General features: G+C 43.5%; 2 protein-coding genes across 2 annotated transcripts in view; one reads left to right on the top strand and one right to left on the bottom strand.

Annotated features, from left to right (window-relative positions):
• Positions 1–14017, bottom strand: part of SLA (Src like adaptor) — a 55707-nt gene extending 41690 nt beyond the window's left edge. Inside the window, exon 1 of the mRNA XM_072151163.1 lies at positions 13780–14017. The gene's annotated coding sequence lies outside the window, so the exon portion shown is untranslated. The remainder of the gene's footprint in view (positions 1–13779) is intronic.
• TG (thyroglobulin) overlaps positions 1–20906 on the top strand; it is a 136922-nt gene that overhangs the window by 100586 nt on the left and 15430 nt on the right. Inside the window, exons 42-43 of the mRNA XM_072154600.1 lie at positions 15938–16102; positions 18707–18874. Coding sequence (XP_072010701.1) covers positions 15938–16102; positions 18707–18874 — 333 coding nt within the window. The remainder of the gene's footprint in view (positions 1–15937; positions 16103–18706; positions 18875–20906) is intronic.

Genomic DNA, 20906 nt, shown 5'->3' with positions numbered 1-20906 from the left:
CCCCAGGTTATACCAGCTGTACATATATCATTATATACAGGAGATCCCCAAGTTATACCAGCTGTACATATATCATTATATACAGGAGATCGCCAGGTTATACCGGCTGTACATATATCATTATATACAGGAGATCCCCAGGTTATACCGGCTGTACATATATCATTATATACAGGAGATCCCCAGGTTATACCAGCTGTACATATATCATTATATACAGGAGATCTCCAGGTTATACCAGCTGTACATATATCATTATATACAGGAGATCCCCAGGTTATACCAGCTGTACATATATCATTATATGCAGGAGATCTCCAGGTTATACCAGCTGTACATATATCATTTTATACAGGAGATCCCCAGGTTATACCGGCTGTACATATATCATTATATACAGGAGATCCCCAGGTTATACCGGCTGTACATATATCATTACATACAGGAGATCCCCAGGTTATACCGGCTGTACATATATCATTATATACAGGAGATCCCCAGGTTATACCGGCTGTACATATATCATTATATACAGGAGATCCCCAGGTTATACCAGCTGTACATATATCATTATATACAGGAGATCCCCAGGTTATACCAGCTGTACATATATCATTATATACAGGAGATCCCCAGGTTATACGAGCTGTACATATATTATTATATACAGGAGATCCCCAGGTTATACCAGCTGTACATATATCATTATATACAGGAGATCCCCAGGTTATACCGGCTGTACATATATCATTATATACAGGAGATCCCCAGGTTATACCGGCTATACATATATCATTATATACAGGAGATCCCCAGGTTATACCGGCTGTACATATATCATTATATACAGGAGATCCCCAGGTTATACCGGCTGTACATATATCATTATATACAGGAGATCCCCAGGTTATACCAGCTGTACATATATCATTATATACAGGAGATCCCCAGGTTATACCGGCTGTTCATATATCATTATATACAGGAGATCCCCAGGTTATAATAGCTGTACATATATCATTATATACAGGATATGCCCAGGTTATACCCGCTGTACATATATCATTATATACAGGAGATCCCCAGGTTATACCAGCTGTACATATATCATTATATACAGAAGATCCCCGGGTTATACCGGCTGTACATATATCATTATATACAGGAGATCCCCAGGTTATACCAGCTGTACATATATCATTATATACCGGAGATCCCCAGGTTATACGAGCTGTACATATATCATTATATACAGGAGATCCCCAGGTTATACCGGCTGTACATATATCATTACATACAGGAGATCCCCAGGTTATACCGGCTGTACATATATCATTATATACAGGAGATCCCCAGGTTATACCGGCTGTACATATATCATTATATACAGGAGATCCCCAGGTTATACCAGCTGTACATATATCATTATATACAGGAGATCCCCAAGTTATACCAGCTGTACATATATCATTATATACAGGAGATCCCCAGGTTATACCGGCTGTACATATATCATTATATACAGGAGATCCCCAGGTTATACCGGCTGTACATATATCATTATATACAGGAGATCCCCAGGTTATACCGGCTGTACATATATCATTATATACAGGAGATCCCCAGGTTATACCGGCTGCACATATATCATTATATACAGGAAGTGCCCAGGTTATACCGGCTGTACATATATCATTATATACAGGAGATCCCCAGGTTATACCGGCTGTACATATATCATTATATACAGGAGATCTCCAGGTTATACTGGCTGTACATATATCATTATATACAGGAGATCCCCAGGTTATACCGGCTGTACATATATCATTATATACAGGAGATCCCCAGGTTATACCGGTTGTACATATATCATTATATACAGGAGATCCCCAGGTTATACCAGCTGTACATATATCATTATATACAGGAGATCCCCAGGTTATACCAGCTGTACATATATCATTATATACAGGAGATCCCCAGTTTATACCAGCTGTACATATATCATTATATGTAGGAGATCCCCAGGTTATACCAGCTGTACATATATCATTATATACAGGAGATCCTTAGGTTATACCGGCTGTACATATATCATTATATGCAGGAGATCTCCAGGTTATACCAGCTGTACATATATCATTATATCCAGGAGATCCCCAGGTTATACCAGCTGTACATATATCATTATATACAGGAGATCCACAGGTTATATCGGCTGTACATATATCATTATATACAGGAGATCCCCAGGTTATACCAGCTGTACATATATCATTATATACAGGAGATCCCCAGGTTATACCGGCTGTACATATATCATTATATACAGGAGATCCCCAGGTTATACCAGCTGTACATATATCATTATATACAGGAGATCCCAGGTTATACCGGCTGTACATATATCATTATATACAGGAGATCCCCAGGTTATACCAGCTGTACATATATCATTATATACAGGAGATCCCCAGGTTATACCGGCTGTACATATATCATTATATACAGGGGATCCCCAGGTTATACCAGCTGTACATATATCACTATATACAGGAGATCCCCAGGTTATACCGGCTGTACATATATCATTATATACAGGAGATCCCCAGGTTATACCGGCTGTACATATATCATTATATACAGGAGATCCCCAGGTTATACCGGCTGTACATATATCATTATATACAGGAGATCCCCAGGTTATACCGGCTGTACATATATCATTATATACAGGACATACCCAGGTTATACCGGCTGTACATATATCATTATATACAGGAGATCCCCAGGTTATACCAGCTGTACATATATCATTATATACAGGAGATCCCCAGGTTATACCGGCTGTACATATATCATTATATACAGGAGATCCCCAGGTTATACCGGCTGTACATATATCATTATATACAGGAGATCCCCAGGATATACCGGCTGTACATCTATCATTATATACAGGAGATCCCCAGGTTATACCGGCTGTACATATATCATTATATACAGGGGATCCCCAGGTTATACCAGCTGTACATATATCACTATATACAGGAGATCCCCAGGTTATACCGGCTGTACATATATCATTATATACAGGAGATCCCCAGGTTATACCAGCTGTACATATATCATTATATACAGGAGATCCCCAGGTTATACCGGCTGTACATATATAATTATATACAGTACATCCCCAGGTTATACCAGCTGTACATATACCATTATATACAGGAGATCCCCAGGTTATACCAGCTGTACATATATCATTATATACAGGAGATCCCCAGGTTATACCGGCTGTACATATATCATTATATACAGGAGATCCCCAGGTTATACCGGCTGTACATATAACATTATATACAGGGGATCCCCAGGTTATACCGGCTGTACATATATCATTATATACAGGAGATCCCCAGGTTATACCGGCTGTACATATATCACTATATACAGGAGATCCCCAGGTTATACCAGCTGTACATATATCATTATATACAGGAGATCCCCAGGTTATACCAGCTGTACATATATCATTATATACAGGAGATCCCCAGGTTATACCAGCTGTACATACATCATTATATACAGGAGATCCCCAGGTTATACCGGCTGTACATATATCACTATATACAGGAGATCCCCAGGTTATACCGGCTGTACATATATCATTATATACAGGAGATCCCCAGGTTATACCGGCTGTACATATATCATTATATACAGGAGATCCCCAGGTTATACCGGCTGTACATATATCCATACATGGGGGCAATAAGAATCCTTGTATTTGGGGACCTATCGGGCCACTTTGGTCTCCCGGTTCCTGAGGCTCCTCCTCTCTCGGGGCGCTCACTAGTGTTTCCTATGTGACAGTAATTACTTTATGTTTTTCTAGCAAGAACTGAAATTAGAAGTGAGAATCCTCGGTTCACTGGAGCTTACACTCTAATCATAGACTCCATAGGCTAAATATTGAAAGCGTATTCCATGCAGTGCGCCAACATAGAGACCGTAAAGAGGTTGGGGGCGCATTCATTTACGGAGGGAAGTCACAAAAGTAACTTTCCAGCTGTAGAATGTCATCACCTACAGGCCAGCGTGTAGTCTGTGTAGCAGTATTAAATATATATGGGGCTTATTTACTAAGGGTCCCGCGGATCGCACTTTCGTCCGATTTTGGAAATTTTCAGGACTTGAGCCGCTGTGACATTTATTTAGAACTTGATTGTGTCGCACGCAATCCTTTTTGGCACCGACTTTCATGCAACAGAAATTAAGGGGTGGGCCATCGGACAATCCGACTGATTCGGACTGAGCGCGGGATTTAACTTTCAAAATGTGTCACAACACAATGCACTTACATGCACCAGGAAGAAGAAGGTGAACTCCAGGGACCTGAGCGGGGAAGCGACACATGCAGGATATCGGGCGCACGATCTTAGTGACTCCTCACACAGCGCATTATACACGGACAATGCACTTACATGCACCAGGAAGAAGAAGGTGAACTCCGGGGACCTGAGCGGGGAAGCGACACATGCAGGATATCGGGTGCACGATCTTAGTGACTCCCCGCACAACGCATTATACACGGACAATGCACTTACATGCACCAGGAAGAAGAAGGTGAACTCCGGGGACCTGAGTGGGGAAGCGACACATGCAGGATATCGGGTGCACGATCTTAGTGACTCCCCGCACAGCGCATTATACACGGACAATGCACTTACATGCACCAGGAAGAAGAAGGTGAACTCCGGGGACCTGAGCGGGGAAGCGACACATGCAGGATATCGGGTGCACGATCTTAGTGACTCCCTGCACAGCGCATTATACACGGACAATGCACTTACATGGACCAGAAGGAAGAAGGTGAACTCCGGGGACCTGAGCGGGGAAGAGACACATGCAAGATATCGGGTGCACGATCTTAGTGACTCCCCGCACAGCGCATTATACTCGGACAATGCACTTACATGCACCAGGAAGAAGAAGGTGAACTCCTGGGACCTCAGCGGGGAAGTGACACATGCAGGATATCGGGCGCACGATCTTAGTGACTCCCCGCACAGCACATTATACACGGACAATGCACTTACATGCACCAGGAAGAAGAAGGTGAACTCCGGGGACCTGAGCGGGGAAGCGACAAATGCAGGATATCGGGTGCACGATCTTAGTGACTCCCCGCACAGCGCATTATACACGGACAATGCACTTACATGCACCAGGAAGAAGAAGGTGAACTCCAGGGACCTGAGTGGGGAAGCGACACATGCAGGATATTGGGCGCACGATCTTAGTGACTCCCCGCACAGCGCATTATACACAGACAATGCACTTACATGCACCAGGAAGAAGAAGGTGAACTCCAGGGACCTGAGCGGGGAAGCGACACATGCAGGATATCGGGGCACAATCTTAGTGACTCCCCGCACAGCGCATTATACACGGACAATGCACTTACATGCACCAGGAAGAAGAAGGTGAACTCCGGGGACCAGAGCGGGGAAGTGACACATGCAGGATATCGGGCGCACGATCTTAGTGACTCCCCGCACAGCGCATTATACACGGACAATGCACTTACGTGCACCAGGAAGAAGAAGGTGAACTATTATTTATTTCATAAAGGAAAGAAGGAGGAGAGGGGGCAATAATATCAATGGGAGAAGCTGGGGGATAAAACATGAGGGGGAGCTGCTGGACGGCATAATAAGAGGGGGAGCTGCTGGAGGGCATAATAAGAGGTGGAGCTCCTGCAGGGACACAGTAAGAGGGGGAGCTACTGGAGGGACACAATAAGAGGGGGAGCTACTGGAGTGACACAATAAGAGGGGGAGCTACTGGAGGGACACAATAAGAGGGGGAGCTACTGGAGGGACACAATAAGAGGGGGAGCTACTGGAGGGACACAATAAGAGGGGGAGCTACTGGAGGGACACAAGAGGGGGAGCTACTGGAGGGACACAATAAGAGGGGGAGCTGCTGGAGGGACACAATTGGGGGGGAGCTACTGGAGGGACACAATAAGAGGGGGAGCTACTGGAGGGACACAATTGTGGGGGGAGCTACTGGAGGGACACAGTAAGAGGGGGAGCTACTGGAGGGACACAATAAGAGGGGGAGCTACTGGAGGGACACAATAAGAGGGTGAGCTACTGGAGGGACACAATAAGAGGGGGAGCTACTGGAGGGACACAATTGTGGGGGGAGCTACTGGAGGGACACAGTAAGAGGGGGAGCTACTGGAGGGACACAGTAAGAGGGGGAGCTACTGGAGGGACACAATAAGAGGGTGAGCTACTGGAGGGACACCATAAGAGGGGGAGCTACTGGTGGGACACAATAAGAGGGGGAGCTACTGGAGGGACACAATAAGAGGGGGAGCTACTGGAGGGACACAATAAGAGGGAGAGCTACTGGAGGGACACAATAAGAGGGGGAGCTACTGGAGTGACACAATAAGAGGGGGAGCTACTGGAGGGACACAATAAGAGGGGGAGCTACTGGAGGGACACAATAAGAGGGGGAGCTACTGGTGGGACACAATAAGAGGGGGAGCTACAGGAGGGACACAATAAGAGGGGGAGCTACTGGAGGGACACAATAAGAGGGGGAGCTACTGGAGGGACACAATAAGAGGGGAAGCTACTGGAGGGACACAATAAGAGGGGGAGCTACTGGAGGGACACAATAAGAGGGGGAGCTACTGGAGGGACACAATAAGAGGGGAAGCTACTGGAGTGACACAATAAGAGGGGGAGCTACTGGAGGGACACAATAAGAGGGGAAGCTACTGGAGTGACACAATAAGAGGGGGAGCTACTGGAGGGACACAATAAGAGGGGAAGCTGCTGGACGGACACAATTAGGGGGTGGGGGCTGCTGGAGTAGCACAAAAAGATGGGGAGCTACTGGATGGGGCAAAACTAATGGGTGAGGTGCTGGAAGGGGTCACAATAAGAGGGGAAGCTGCGGAGGACACAATAAGAGGGATGTTTAATACGTGGGGCAGCTGGGGGCACAATGTCAGGGGGCTACAATGTGACGAAATGATGGAGGGCACTTAGGGGGAATTATACTGTGTGGCGGAGGAATAAGGGGCAAAGTAAAAGGCAGAGCTTAAAGTTAAACATTTTCCAATGTCCTTCAGGTGCTTTATCTTTTGTCCCTCTTTTGCTACTATGAAAGTTGCGTTATGTGTGAATATATAGTTACTATGTGCACCCTGGATACTGGATGGGTTCTCCATATGTTGTGTATTTGTGATGTATGGGTGCTATATACAGTATGTACCATGTGGGTGTATTGTTACTTTATTTGCTACATGTATTTAGTTACTATTTGCACATTAGATACTTGCTGGGTGCTGGATGTGTATTAGTGGTGTATGGGTGCTATAAATGTACTGTGTGGGTGCTCTATAGTTACTGTTTGCACCCTGGATACTGGGTGGGTGCTCTGTATGTTCTGTATTGGTGGTGTATGGGTGCTATATATGTACTGTGCGGGTGCTCTATAGTTACTGTTTGCACCCTGGATACTGGGTGGGTGCTCTGTATGTTCTGTATTGGTGGTGTATGGGTGCTATATATGTACTGTGCGGGTGCTCTATAGTTACTGTTTGCACCCTGGATACTGGGTGGGTGCTCTGTATGTTCTGTATTGGTGGTGTATGGGTGCTATATATGTACTGTGCGGGTGCTCTATAGTTACTGTTTGCACCCTGGATACTGGGTGGGTGCTCTGTATGTTATGTATTGGTGGTGTATGGGTGCTATATATGTACTGTGCGGGTGCTCTATAGTTACTGTTTGCACCCTGGATACTGGGTGGGTGCTCTGTATGTTCTGTATTGGTGGTGTATGGGTGCTATATATGTACTGTGCGGGTGCTCTATAGTTACTGTTTGCACCCTGGATACTGGGTGGGTGCTCTGTATGTTCTGTATTGGTGGTGTATGGGTGCTATATATGTACTGTGCGGGTGCTCTATAGTTACTGTTTGCACCCTGGATACTGGGTGGGTGCTCTGTATGTTCTGTATTGGTGGTGTATGGGTGCTATATATGTACTGTGCGGGTGCTCTATAGTTACTGTTTGCACCCTGGATACTGGGTGGGTGCTCTGTATGTTATGTATTGGTGGTGTATGGGTGCTATATATGTACTGTGCGGGTGCTCTATAGTTACTGTTTGCACCCTGGATACTGGGTGGGTGCTCTGTATGTTCTGTATTGGTGGTGTATGGGTGCTATATATGTACTGTGCGGGTGCTCTATAGTTACTGTTTGCACCCTGGATACTGGGTGGGTGCTCTGTATGTTCTGTATTGGTGGTGTATGGGTGCTATATATGTACTGTGCGGGTGCTCTATAGTTAATGTTTGCACCCTGGATACGGGGTGGGTGCTCTGTATGGACTGCAGGTGCCCTGTGGGTGCTTTATGGAGCTGTGAAATGGCGACATAGAAAAAACCTGTACACAGTTTTGTGAACACAGCACCAAATATAAGGAAAAAAACCCAAAACAACTTCCTTTAAATATTTTTTTCTGGTGCTAAATGTGGCCCAATCATCTCCCGTAGACCCCCCTGTATGCGCCTTATGAGCCCCCCGTGTTACAGGGGTGTGTTACCAGACACACCAGCGTGCAGATGTAGCTGGGAGAAGACAGTAATGTTCTCTATAAAGGTCCAGCCCCTTTAAGAAGTTCAGTCGTTGTAGATTTTGCTATTTTAAGTCACTTTAAAAATAGCACATCCTAAGGTGAAGATGTAAAACATAAAAGCTGTGGTTACCAAAGAAGTCATATTCAGAAAAGCGCAGAGGTCTGCAACGTGCTGGGAACTGTCTGACCATATAGACTGCAGCCAGTGTTAGGTACTGTCCCTGGAGAGATGTGTAATCAGACCTTTGTGTATATTGTTAGTAGCAGCAGGACTGTGAAATGTGGATTTATATTCCCGGATTGTAGCTTCTCCAACTGTACTGGGCTGTGCTCTCTGCAGTCAGTGTTAGATTTTGTCCCTGGAGAGCTGTGTAATTATACCATTGTGTATGTTGTTAGTAGCAGCAGGACTTTGAAATGTGGATTTATATTCTAGGATTGTAGCTAATTGTAACCAAGTGCCCTTACCTTATCCTGCTCAGTGCTCTCTGCAGCCAGTGTTATGTATTGTCCCTGGAGTTGTGTAAACAGATCTTTCTGTATGTTATTAGTAGCAGCAGGACTGTAAAATATCAACACTGGGATGTGTTCTCACACTGCTGTGCTCTAAAAATAGAAGTCCCGGCACTCGTTGCCTTCTTAAGCAAGTAGGTTTATTTGCGCATCAGAACAGCCACATCACAGTAACATCACAGTGTTAGAGTCACTGGAGAGCTGTGGAATTATACCTTTGTGTTGTTAGTAGCAGCAGGACTGTGAAATGTGAATGTATATTCCAGGATTGTAGTTACATCAAGCGTCCTCACCCTGTCCTGCTCAGTGCCCTCTGCAGCCAGTGTTATGTATTGTTCCCAGGGAAAAGTGTAATGGTAATTTTGTATATGTTAGTAACAGAAGGACTGTAAAAAATATGATATATATATCATAACTGATGAGAATAGATTCAAACTAGAAGTAACAAAGTATAATATGGGCGACCTTATAACCTTATTATTATTAACCTTATTCAAACTTATTATTATTTTCCCAAAGTTTAGGAGCCAAGTGTCTGATTATTGGATCTACAGTAAATATGAATGCTGAAGTCCTCAAAGCCCCAAATAAATGGGGCCCATAGCTGCTGGGAAGGGCCCACATAAGGATGTACATAAGGAATCCGTGGGGGTGAGAGGGGCCATATCTAATGAATCCATAGGGGGTGAGGGGCCTTTATATAATATAAAATGATAAACTATAAAATATGTTAGGGAACAGGAGACTGTTTTAGTTTCTAATTTTTTAATGCTGTTCACTGCAAAGGGGCCCACTGAGGTTCTGTCGCCCAGGGGCCCAGTGAGATCTGGAGCTAACCCTGGAGTTAGTGTTCTCTTTACAGAGACTTAGCCAATAACGGCCACCTTGCAGGCGTTGAGAGCCTTATAGCCATTGATGCTCCACTAGGGGATTCTGCTAAATATGCAAATAGGATTTCCTAGATTCCTTGTGAGGCAGACCCCCTACCATCCAGCTTGACCATCAGGAAGTCTAATGACATGATGTGGGCTAACCAGCCATCTGTATTTCAGAAGGAACGGATTCCCACATGTAGACCGCGCTGTGTTAATATTGTTTCTTTTTTAAAGATAACAATCTCATCTTGAAATTGCACTAGGCTTGTGGGTCCGTGAGCTACAGAACTGGAGATAGCAATTCTCAAGAACCAAGAAATCCAGTTCCCAGTTTTCTTTTTCTGTATCTCTCTGTAGCTCACACAACGATGTGATCTCTTATCTTTAATATGACACCAGCAGCACGTATGTAGGTGCTATAGAACTGAAGATAAACGTATATGAGTTGACCCTTCCCCTGCAGCCTCTAAACTTGTCTCAAGTCAAGTAAATATGACTCTTCTCTGCTCAATGTCACATGACTTTGGTGGAGATTTTTTTTCTTGGTAAATGGGGGAGATTTCACATAAAAGAGGAAATTCTAGAAAGGACATTTCATCACCGACCTTGTACTTTAGTGCCAGCGTTGCTGGTGGTGTAGGGTAAGGGGTTAACAGTTTTGTGAAGCTTCTTCTTCTCTATTGCACAGAGATGGGCGCAGGATAATGTAGATGATCTTGTGGCTGTGAGTTATAACACATGATGTGTGATGTATGATATGGAGAAGTGAGAAGACATGTTGTTTCCTCATTTTGCTTTACTAGTTGTCACCAGGATTCATGGGGGGTGCAATGTAATCAGAAATTAATTAAAACTACAAAAATTGTAAAAATGGGGGGAATTGGATATCCACCGAAAAACATGTGCCCAAATAATGCCGTCATACAGTGCCCAAGTATCACAGCCCAATGAATACACTAGCGGATGCGTCTCTATGCAATATACAGTGGTACAAGCTGGGGTGCATTGGGGTGCATTGGGGTGCATTGGGGTGCACTGGAGCCCTCTTAAAATATTACAAAAAGTTCTAGCTAAAGTGTAGACAGAAAGTAAATGCGTCATACTGCGCCCGTTCCCTCGTCTCGAAAACAAGGCCCTCAGTCTGCAGGAAGGTTCTTACCGCACGTGACTATAGATAAATCATTTACATAAATCTCATAACTGAAACCATGACACCAAGTAACGGAACATCCGTCTATATAGATGGATAATACACAAAGTACAAAATGCACAGGTACAAACATAGATCCTGCAGAAAACATAATATTTACTGACATGAAGAAACAAAGTTGCTAAATAAATTGATACATTTTGAAATTGTACATTTTTCCAAAACATTTCCGGAGACTTATTGTCAATGTGAACAGTGGCGGATTATAATATTGGAGGTTTGGGCAGTAGCCCAAGGCCCAAAGTATCCAGGTGGCCCATGGTCACCTAAACCACACATCAAATGTTATACTCAGAAGGGAAACCATTCCCTAAGAAGCAGATTCTAGTCCCAGATGTAGGAAGTGATTCCAGACTTGTAGGGGTTATAATATTCCTACAGCGCTGGGCGCACGACCACCCAAACCACACAACAGAAGGACCTTCACCCATGACATCTGTTCTTGCTTTCAATACACATGTACACAAGAACCATTTCAGGACCTTTGAAGGTCCTCCAAAGGTCCTGAAACCAGCAGAAGGGACACATCCTCCATTCCCCAAGAAGCTGACCCTAGTACCAGATGTAGGAAGTGATTCCAGACTTGTAGGGGCCATAATATTCATACAGCCCAGGGTCCATGACCACCCAAACCACACAACCTTTTAAAAAGGACCTTTAATCATGACATCTGTTCTTGAACTTAATACACATGTACACAAGAGCCATTTACGGACCTTTGAGGGTCCTCCAAAGGTCCTGTAACCACAGATTGAAAGCAGCAGAAGGGACACGTCCTCCATTCCCCAAGAAGCTGATTCTAGTACCAGATGTAGGAAGTGACTCCAGACTTGTAGGGGCCATAATATTCATACAGCCCAGGGCCCATGGTGGTCTTATACCACCCCTGAATTTGAACCACAATCAACAGGAGTCAGATTGGCCCCAATTTTTTTTTATTTCTAGCAGGAGAATGGTGAGAACCTCCTTAGAATAGAATAATAAGGTTAGTCGTCCATATCCGATTCAAGGTGTAACCAGCTCCAAGGATTTTTTTATCCCAATTATTATTTGCATAAATTTTTGTAACACATATAGTAATTCCTATTATTTTAAAGTACGGTAAACTTTGTAAGATAGACCCTAAAGGTCCAGGTAGAAGACCAAGGCCCGGGTTTGGGTTTTCTGTTAGAATCTCTATGGCTCAGACATTTCTATGGAGGGTTAATTAAAGGATAACTAGAATGATTAAGCACAAAAATTTGGGGGGATTTTATGATTTCCTACATCAGTCCTACATTGACGCACTTCTGTATGTGGATTGTAATAAGGCTAAACCATTGTATAATGAGGGGGCCGGCATTCTACCTGTCTAGAAATATGCAGTATTTTGACTCAAAATAAAAATTGGGATCCATGTTTTGAATAGTTTTAGTTTTGCCAAAATTCATACGTTTCCTAGCCTAAAGCTATACCTGAGCGTATAGAACATATCCCATATGTCAGCCGTATTATCCGGACTGAAGATCTTGCAACAGTCACCTGCAAGACGGTTGTCATACTGTTGTCTACTTTTAACATTTTTTTAAATAATTTTTTGCAGTTTTCTTTAAATTTTTACCATTCTATAGAAATTTTTAAGAAAACTGCAAAAAATTATTTTAAAAAATGGCTAAGTATTAGACTAAAGTATTAAAAGAATTAAAGAAAGGCACAAATCCATCTAGTTTGAAGTATTGTGTTTCTGTCTTGATCCAGAAGAAGTCGAAAACAACCCCTGGCGGGTAATTACAAAAAAAACTCAAATTAAGGGACAAAAAATCCAGTCCTGAAATGTAGAACGTCGTCTAACACAAAAAGAAACCAAAACTATATAGTTTAAAGTTAACTATTACATTTTGGAAAGAAAGTCAGTATTTCTGGATTGTTAAGTACAGGCGGTCCCCTACTTAAGAACACTTGACTTACATACGACCCCTAGTTACAAACGGGCCTCTGGATATTGGTAATTTGTTGTACTTTAGTCCTGGGCTACAATAATCAGCTGTAACAGTTATCACAGGCGTCTGTAATGAATCTTTATTGTTACTCCTGATTCTTATGACAACCCAACATTTTTAAAATCCAATTGTCACAGAGACCAAAAAAGTTCTGTCTGGGAATACAATGATAAAATATACAGTTCCGACTTACATACAAATTCAACTTAAGAACAAACCTACAGACCCTATCTTGTATGTAACCCGGGGACTGCCTGTATTTAAACAGATTTCTTTTACTTTCGAGATGCACAATTGTCATTTTGTCAAGTCTAACGCACAAAATTATCTGATTTCTATAAACTTTTTTAAAAACGTCTTAGTTAGATACGTCAGTCTCTGTGTGCAGGATGCAGATGTAGTAGATTATCTACAGTAGAATATGAAAAAGTTGTTACAAATCAATAGGATTTCGAGTTGTAGGTAACTAAAAATTTGCGTAGATTTTGATAAAATTACCGTAAATCTTCTGAAAAGAGAACTTACCTGTGAAAATCCCATCGCCATCGATATATATATACGGATTGTAGTGGGGTGGATGTTGATTCGTTGAGTGAAGGGACTGGAAGAGAAGAACCTTCAGTGTTGTGAAAGTCGCACGCTCAAGCAGAACGTCAGTTGCAAAAGCGGCCACAAACTTCCTCTGACGGGGAACAAAGAAAGTTTCTAGAACTTACAGAGAAGTTCCTGTTTAATTTAGATATTGAACAACTTTGCAGAAAAAAATGAAGTCCCTTTGTACCTTGTGTTCCACAGTGTATTTCAGATGACAACATATCAACCACATTATGCAAATGTTCCAGTACAGTAAATTCATAAGAATCTCGCCCGTCGCTGCTAATATGGTATTTGCGCACATCCCCCTCCACATGACATTTGTAGGTGTAACACATTGTTTGATCCTCTCTTTGCTACTTTACTTGGGGATATTTAAAAAAAAAAGATCCATTTTTGGGTTTTCTTCTCAGAACGGAACCCAAAAATGATAACTCGAATATGGAAAACGTCCATGTAGCCGAGGCCGGGGTAAGAAAAGGAAAGAGCACCTACTTGATTTGGCTCCCGGAATCCAGGTGGTTTCAGTTCATCCTGTTTCAGGCATGCGTCCAGCTGAAAGGGGGTCACATGACCTGCTTCATCCAATAAGTGGCCTCATTGGAGGCAACTCATTGGATAAGTCAGGTTCTTGCCCCCTTCCACGGAACTTCTGGTTGGTCACAAGCCCAGAACTGGAAATGCCAGAGCCTACTTTCATTCATGGAAGACTCCTTTAAAATTTTCAACCAAAATGGAAGTGAAATGGAATGAAAATGGTCTTATATAGGCTGATAAATGCCAAGATGAGATCAATATACTGTACAAGGGACTCGAAGGAATTAAAAGAATCTAAGCCATACATCAGGGGTAGACTTCTCAATAAGGTGGTCTTTTGAAGATGTCCCTGGAGAGATGGGTAATCAGACCTTTGTGATCTTGTTAGTAGGATCAGTAGTATCAAATATGGATTTATAGTCCAGGGTTGCAGCTTCCTCACACTGCTGTTCTCTGGGCTCTGTGCAATGAGCTTCTCCACAAACTCTTTACAATACTCTTGACAATACAGGAAGGAAGTGTGTGTCTCAAATATGTCCTCCGCTATACAGACCATACAAGAAGGAAGGGTCTTCAATATGACCTCCCCTATACAGACCATAAAGGAAGGAAGTGTCTCAAATATCTCCTCCCCTATACAGACAATACAGGAAGTAAGTGTGTGTCTCCAATAAGTCCTCCCATATACAGACAATACAGGAAAGAAGTGTGTGTCTCTAACATGGCCTCTCTCATACAGACCATACAGGAAGGAAGTGTCTCAAATATGTTCTCCCCTATACAGACCATACAGGAAGGAAGTGTCTCCAATATGTCCTCCCCTATACAGACAATACAGGAAGGAAGTGTGTGTCTCTAACATGGCCTCTCCCATACAGACCATGCAGGAAGGAAGTGTGTGTCTCAAATATGTCTTCCCCTATACAGACAATACAGGAAGGAAGTGTCTCCAATATGTCCTCCCCTATACAGATCATAAAGGAAGTCTCCAATATGTCCTCCCCTATACAGACCATACAGGAAGGAAGTGTGTGTCTCCAATATGTCCTCCCCTATACAGACCATACAGGAAGGAAGTGTGTGTCTCTAACATGGCCTCTCTCATACAGACCATACAGGAAGGAAGTGTCTCCTATATGTCCTCCCATATACAGACCATACAGGAAGGAAGTGTCTACAATATGCCCTCCCCTTTACAGATGATACAGGAAGGAAGTGTGTGTCTCCAATATGTCCTCCCTTATACAGACAGTACAGGAAGGAAGTGTCTACAATATGTCCTCCCCTTTACAGACGATACAGGAAGGAAGTGTGTGTCTCCTATATCTCCTCCCTTATACAGAGAGTACAGGAAGGAAGTGTCTCCAATATGTCCTCCCATATACAGACCATACAGGAAGGAAGCGTGTGTCTCCAATATGGCCAAGCATATACTACCAGGTGTCCAACTTGGAAGTGTTTAGCCAAAAAATACTCAGTAGCATCTGACATGTCTGATTTCTTATGTCTCCTCAACCATTTATGATGCTTTTTTCATTTATTGAATTTCCAGGGGGGCTCTGCCTTTTCTCCAATGTTACTGGTCAGTGAGAAGAGAGCTCAACAACAAGTCCAATCATTGGCTGAGGAAGTGGGATGTCCTCCTGCTGGAAGTGAAGACACCTTGTCCTGTCTACGGAAAGTAGATGCCAACACCCTCAACGCGGCCCAGACCAAGGTTACCCAGACATTTTATTACATTTTGTGCATAAATTTAGAAGGATATATGGCAGTCACTATTGATTGTGTTTCGGACACGGATATATTTACTATTCTCAGGTTTCCAAAATTGACAACCATTAATGGAGACCATAGAATCGCTCAAAGAATGTTATAACCCAGACAGAGAGAATCTGAAAATTGTAGTCAGATCCACCTCACACAATTTTTTCCAAACCATGTTTTTGATTTGGGGTTAAAAATTTGCATAATAACCATGACAGCTCCTCCCATGGATCTATAGATAACTAGAAGAAGTGGTTCATTTGGGTCAGATGTCCACTCTTTAACCTGCTGATGTATCAGAGACTTCAATTGTAGCAAAAATGTATGAATCGACATTGTTGAGTCACATTGTAACATTTGTTGGTAAATACACTCCCTTGACCCGGCTATTTTTAGGGTGAAGATCAGAGGTTACACTATTCCAGGATTTCGTAGCATCTATCCACGTTATCTTACATAAATAGCAAAGTTGAGAAATCTTTGCAGACACTTCATTAATTGTGTGACATCGTTTCGATATAAAGGATCACTGAGTCGAGATCTTCACATGACCAGTTACTCAGATCCACCTCCTCGAAAGGCTTATTCTCCATGTCCTCATTGACCGATGACATCAACATGGGGTTAACTTATATTTTGTTTTTCCCTGTTTTTACAATTTTTTTAAAAAAACGTATTCTATTATTTATTTTTAATCATTTGCATAAGGAATGTGGTCTTGTCTAAAGTTCTGTTCCTGGAGACAATGGGGGTCATTTACTAAGGGCCCGAATCGCGTTTTTCCGGCGGGTTACCCGAATTTTTCCATTTTGCTCCGATTTTCCCTGAATTGCCCTGGGTTTTTAGTGCATGCGATCAGATCGGCGCTGGCGCGCACACTATGGAAATCGGGGGGCATGGCCATACGAAAACCCGACGGATTCAGAAAAACCGCCGTATTTTTTTTAAAAAAAGTGTTGCCTGACACACACTTATCTGCACCCAGCGCCAATGGGGCAGATTTACTTACCCGGTCCATTCGCAATCCAGTGGCGCGTTCTCTGTGGAGGATTCTGGTCTTCCGGCGATTCACTAGTGCGCCCAATGTCCACTAGGTGTCACTGCTGCGCTGAAGTCCGTCAGAGTTCACCAAGCCTAGCCGGGTGCAGGTAAGCGCGTGTCAAGCAACATTTTTTTTTTTAAATACGGCGGTTTTTCCGAATCCGACGGGTTTTCTTACGCCCGCGTGCGCCAAAAACCCGGGGCAATTCAGGGAAAATCGGCGCAAAACAGAAAAATTTGGGGAACGATTCAGGCCCTTAGTAAATGACCCCCATTGTGTCTTTTCATCATATTGATGTCATATCCAAATGAATCCTAAGGGTTGCAGTTGCCTTGAGGTCTATCAGGTTTCCATTGAAGTTTGAAAAATTTTTTATGGCAAAAACCGTGGCATAAAACAAAACTTTTCTTGTCTTTAAAAATATTGGGACTGGTGATGGAAATATCATAAAATTTCAGCACCGTCTTGTATATTAAAGTATTAGAAGCTATAAGTTGAGGTTGGTACTTACTACGAGCAAACTCAAATCTGAACCTAGGCTTCATGAAGAAGTTTGGGTTCGGCATTTTGCCTACTCTCCCCCACCCACCACGACATTAACACCCGCAATTTGTACATTTAAGTGCGAACCTATGGCACTGGTGTCAGAGGCGGCACTCTGAGCCCTTTCTGTGGGCACCCGGAATATCGCCCCAGAATGAAGTTCACCAGACAGAACTGCTTAAATTGCTGCGCTGCCACTTTGCAATAAATAACTGGCTTTTGGTTGAAGTTTTGGCACTGAGGCTCTAAATGGTTCACCATTACTGCCCTATGGGCTTTGCTGGTGGCATTTATAGGGTAACTCCTGCGATTGGTGCCAGCGAGTGTTGCCATTGGGTGTGAGTATTCAGGTTCCTTACCAGGTCCACTCATCCCTAGTTGGTACACATTAACATATTGACTGTAAGTACTTTAAAGGGACTTTACCTCCTACCTTAAAATGATAATCCAGTGCCCATTGGGTTACTGTACCCATAAGGAACTTATCTCTGTGTAAGTTATCAGTGTCCTGTAGATGTTAGAAATTTTATTCAGTATGTAAATTAGTATATTGGTGCACCCTGGAGCGTTACTGTTGCCCCTCGGACACCAATTCCCATCACCTGCTGGTTCTGGTTCTCTGTCTGGCTTCTCCACATCTACTGGCCCTCTTATAACCAGTAAATCTGAAGAACAATTAGGGAAATTCTGAAGATTGGACATATTCTGCTCATGTAGATGTATTTGCAGCATGTGGTCTCCAAACCAAGGTCTCAGACACTTCTCAGACTCAGTAACCAGTCTATGATCCTTGACATCTCTTGGTTTGTAGACCGTGTTTTAAGAAAGATGGAACTACTATAATTCCACACGCACCTTTAATTTCAATTGATGAGATTCCTCCTATGACCCAGATCTGATGTGGTTTGCAAAAGCCATAAATCGTTGTCTACACCAATAATTTAGCTTTCTTGATCTTGATTGCACTGACAGCTTCTTGCAATACAAGGACCGTTCCAGAGTTGGGGTCCAGTGGTGGATGGTGACTACCTCCGAAATACACTGTCGTACTTACTACAGCAGAAGACCACCCAACGTATAGACCTCCTCATTGGAAGTTCTGAGCATGATGGTCTGGTCAGCAGATCTATGGCGATTAAGGTATGTGCCCTCCTTTTCTGCCTCTGTGTCTACTTTCTCAGTAAATGTCCCTTTTATTTGTCCCTAGTGCATAAAAACACAGTTTCTGCATACAAACTATAACATAACTAAAACATTACACGGGGACAGCAATAAAAAACAATCTTACTACAAAGATACTATCCAGCAACCATCATTACTACATACATACAGCATCAGAACCAAGTTACTACATACATACAGCATCAGGACCAAGATTACTACATACATACATCATCAGAACCAAGTTGCTACATACATACATTAACAGAACCAATATTACTATATAGAAACAGGACTTATAATGCAGCAAATTTATCACATTGATGCTGGATGATAAATCTGGCACGGTATACGATATATCCATGTAGCTCCTCCTCATAGGTGAGGATAACAGATTGTTCATAGGTAATATCAGCAATTACTGTAAATCTTGTGACAGAAGACTCGTTTGATAAGAGAATTTCTTCATTTCTTCTTCTTCTCCTGGTCCACCATGTCAGCTTCTTTCAGCCATTACTTGTCTCTGCAGAATAGGAACACAAAAAAATTTAGCAACTTCATAACACTAACACGATATTATTCTGCTCACAGTAGTCAATATAGGAACAGTGTCCCCACAATAGCCAATATAGTAACATAGGCCTCACAGTAGATAATAGAGTACCACAGCAGCAGTAAAAGGGCCCCCACAGTAGCCAAGTCTCAGTGCTCCCCATAGTAGTCAGGTCATATCTCCCCACCCACACTGTAATCATTAGTAATATCCTTCCCCACAGTAGCCATTTGCAAGTAGACTAATGGTGCACACTGAAGCAACAAGACTGGTGCTGCTTTAGGAGAGAGATGAAAGGTGACTATGGAACCCTCAGCGCCATCAGATGTTCCCTCTATGCAATAACACCTCTGCAACACAATCAGCTACCCCCCCCCATGCCATAACACCTCTGCAGCACCATCAGATGATCCCCCCATGGCATTACACCTCTATAGCACCATCAGCTACCCCCCCCCCCTCCCATGCCATAATACCTCTGCAGCACCATCAGATGATCCCCCCATGGCATTACACCTCTATAGCACCATCAGCTGATCCCTCCATGCCATAACACCTCTGCAGCGCCATCAGCTGATCCCTCCATGCCATAACTCCTCTGCAGCACCGTCAGCTGATCCCTCCATGCCATAACATCTCTGCAGCGCCATCAACTGATCCCTCCATGTAATAACACCTCTGCAGCGCCGTCAGCTGGTCCCTCCATGCCATAACACCTCTGCAGCGCCATTAGCTGATCCCTCCATGTAATAACACCTCTGCAGCACCATCAGATGATCCCTCCATGCCATAACATCTCTGCAGCTCCATCAGCTGATCCCTCCATGCCATAACACTTCTGCAGCGCTATCAGCTGATCCCTCCATGCCATTACACCTCTGCAGTACCATCAGCTGATCCCTCCATGTAATAACACCTCTGCAGCACCATCAGCTGATCCCTCCATGTAATAACACCTCTGCAGCACCATCAGATGACCCCTCCATGCCATAACATCTCTGCAGCTCCATCAGCTGATCCCTCCATGCCATAACACCTCTGCAGCACCATCAGCTGATCCCTCCATGCCATAACATCTCTGCACCGCCACCAGCTGATCCCTCCATGCCATAACACCTCTGCAGCACCATCAGCTGATCCCTCCATGCCATAACATCTCTGCAGCTCCATCAGCTGATCCCTCCATGCCATAACACTTCTGCAGCGCCATCAGCTGATCCCTCCATGCCATTACACCTCTGCAGTGCCATCAGCTGATCCCTCCTTACCATAACACATCAGCAGTGCCATCAGCTGATCCCTCCATGCCATAACACCTCTGCAGCGCTGTCAGCTGATCCCTCCATGACATAACACCTCTGCAGCACCGTCAGCTAATCCTTCCATGCCATGCTCTATTGATGCAGTCATTCATGCAAAAGGAGGCGTGTCTAAGTATTGAGGGCATTTACTGTACAG

The sequence above is a fragment of the Engystomops pustulosus genome, chromosome 5 (assembly GCF_040894005.1).
Source record: "Engystomops pustulosus chromosome 5, aEngPut4.maternal, whole genome shotgun sequence".
Lineage (NCBI taxonomy): Eukaryota > Metazoa > Chordata > Amphibia > Anura > Leptodactylidae > Engystomops > Engystomops pustulosus.
Note: the sequence above shows the minus strand (reverse complement) of the source record. Positions and strands in the feature narration are given on the sequence as shown.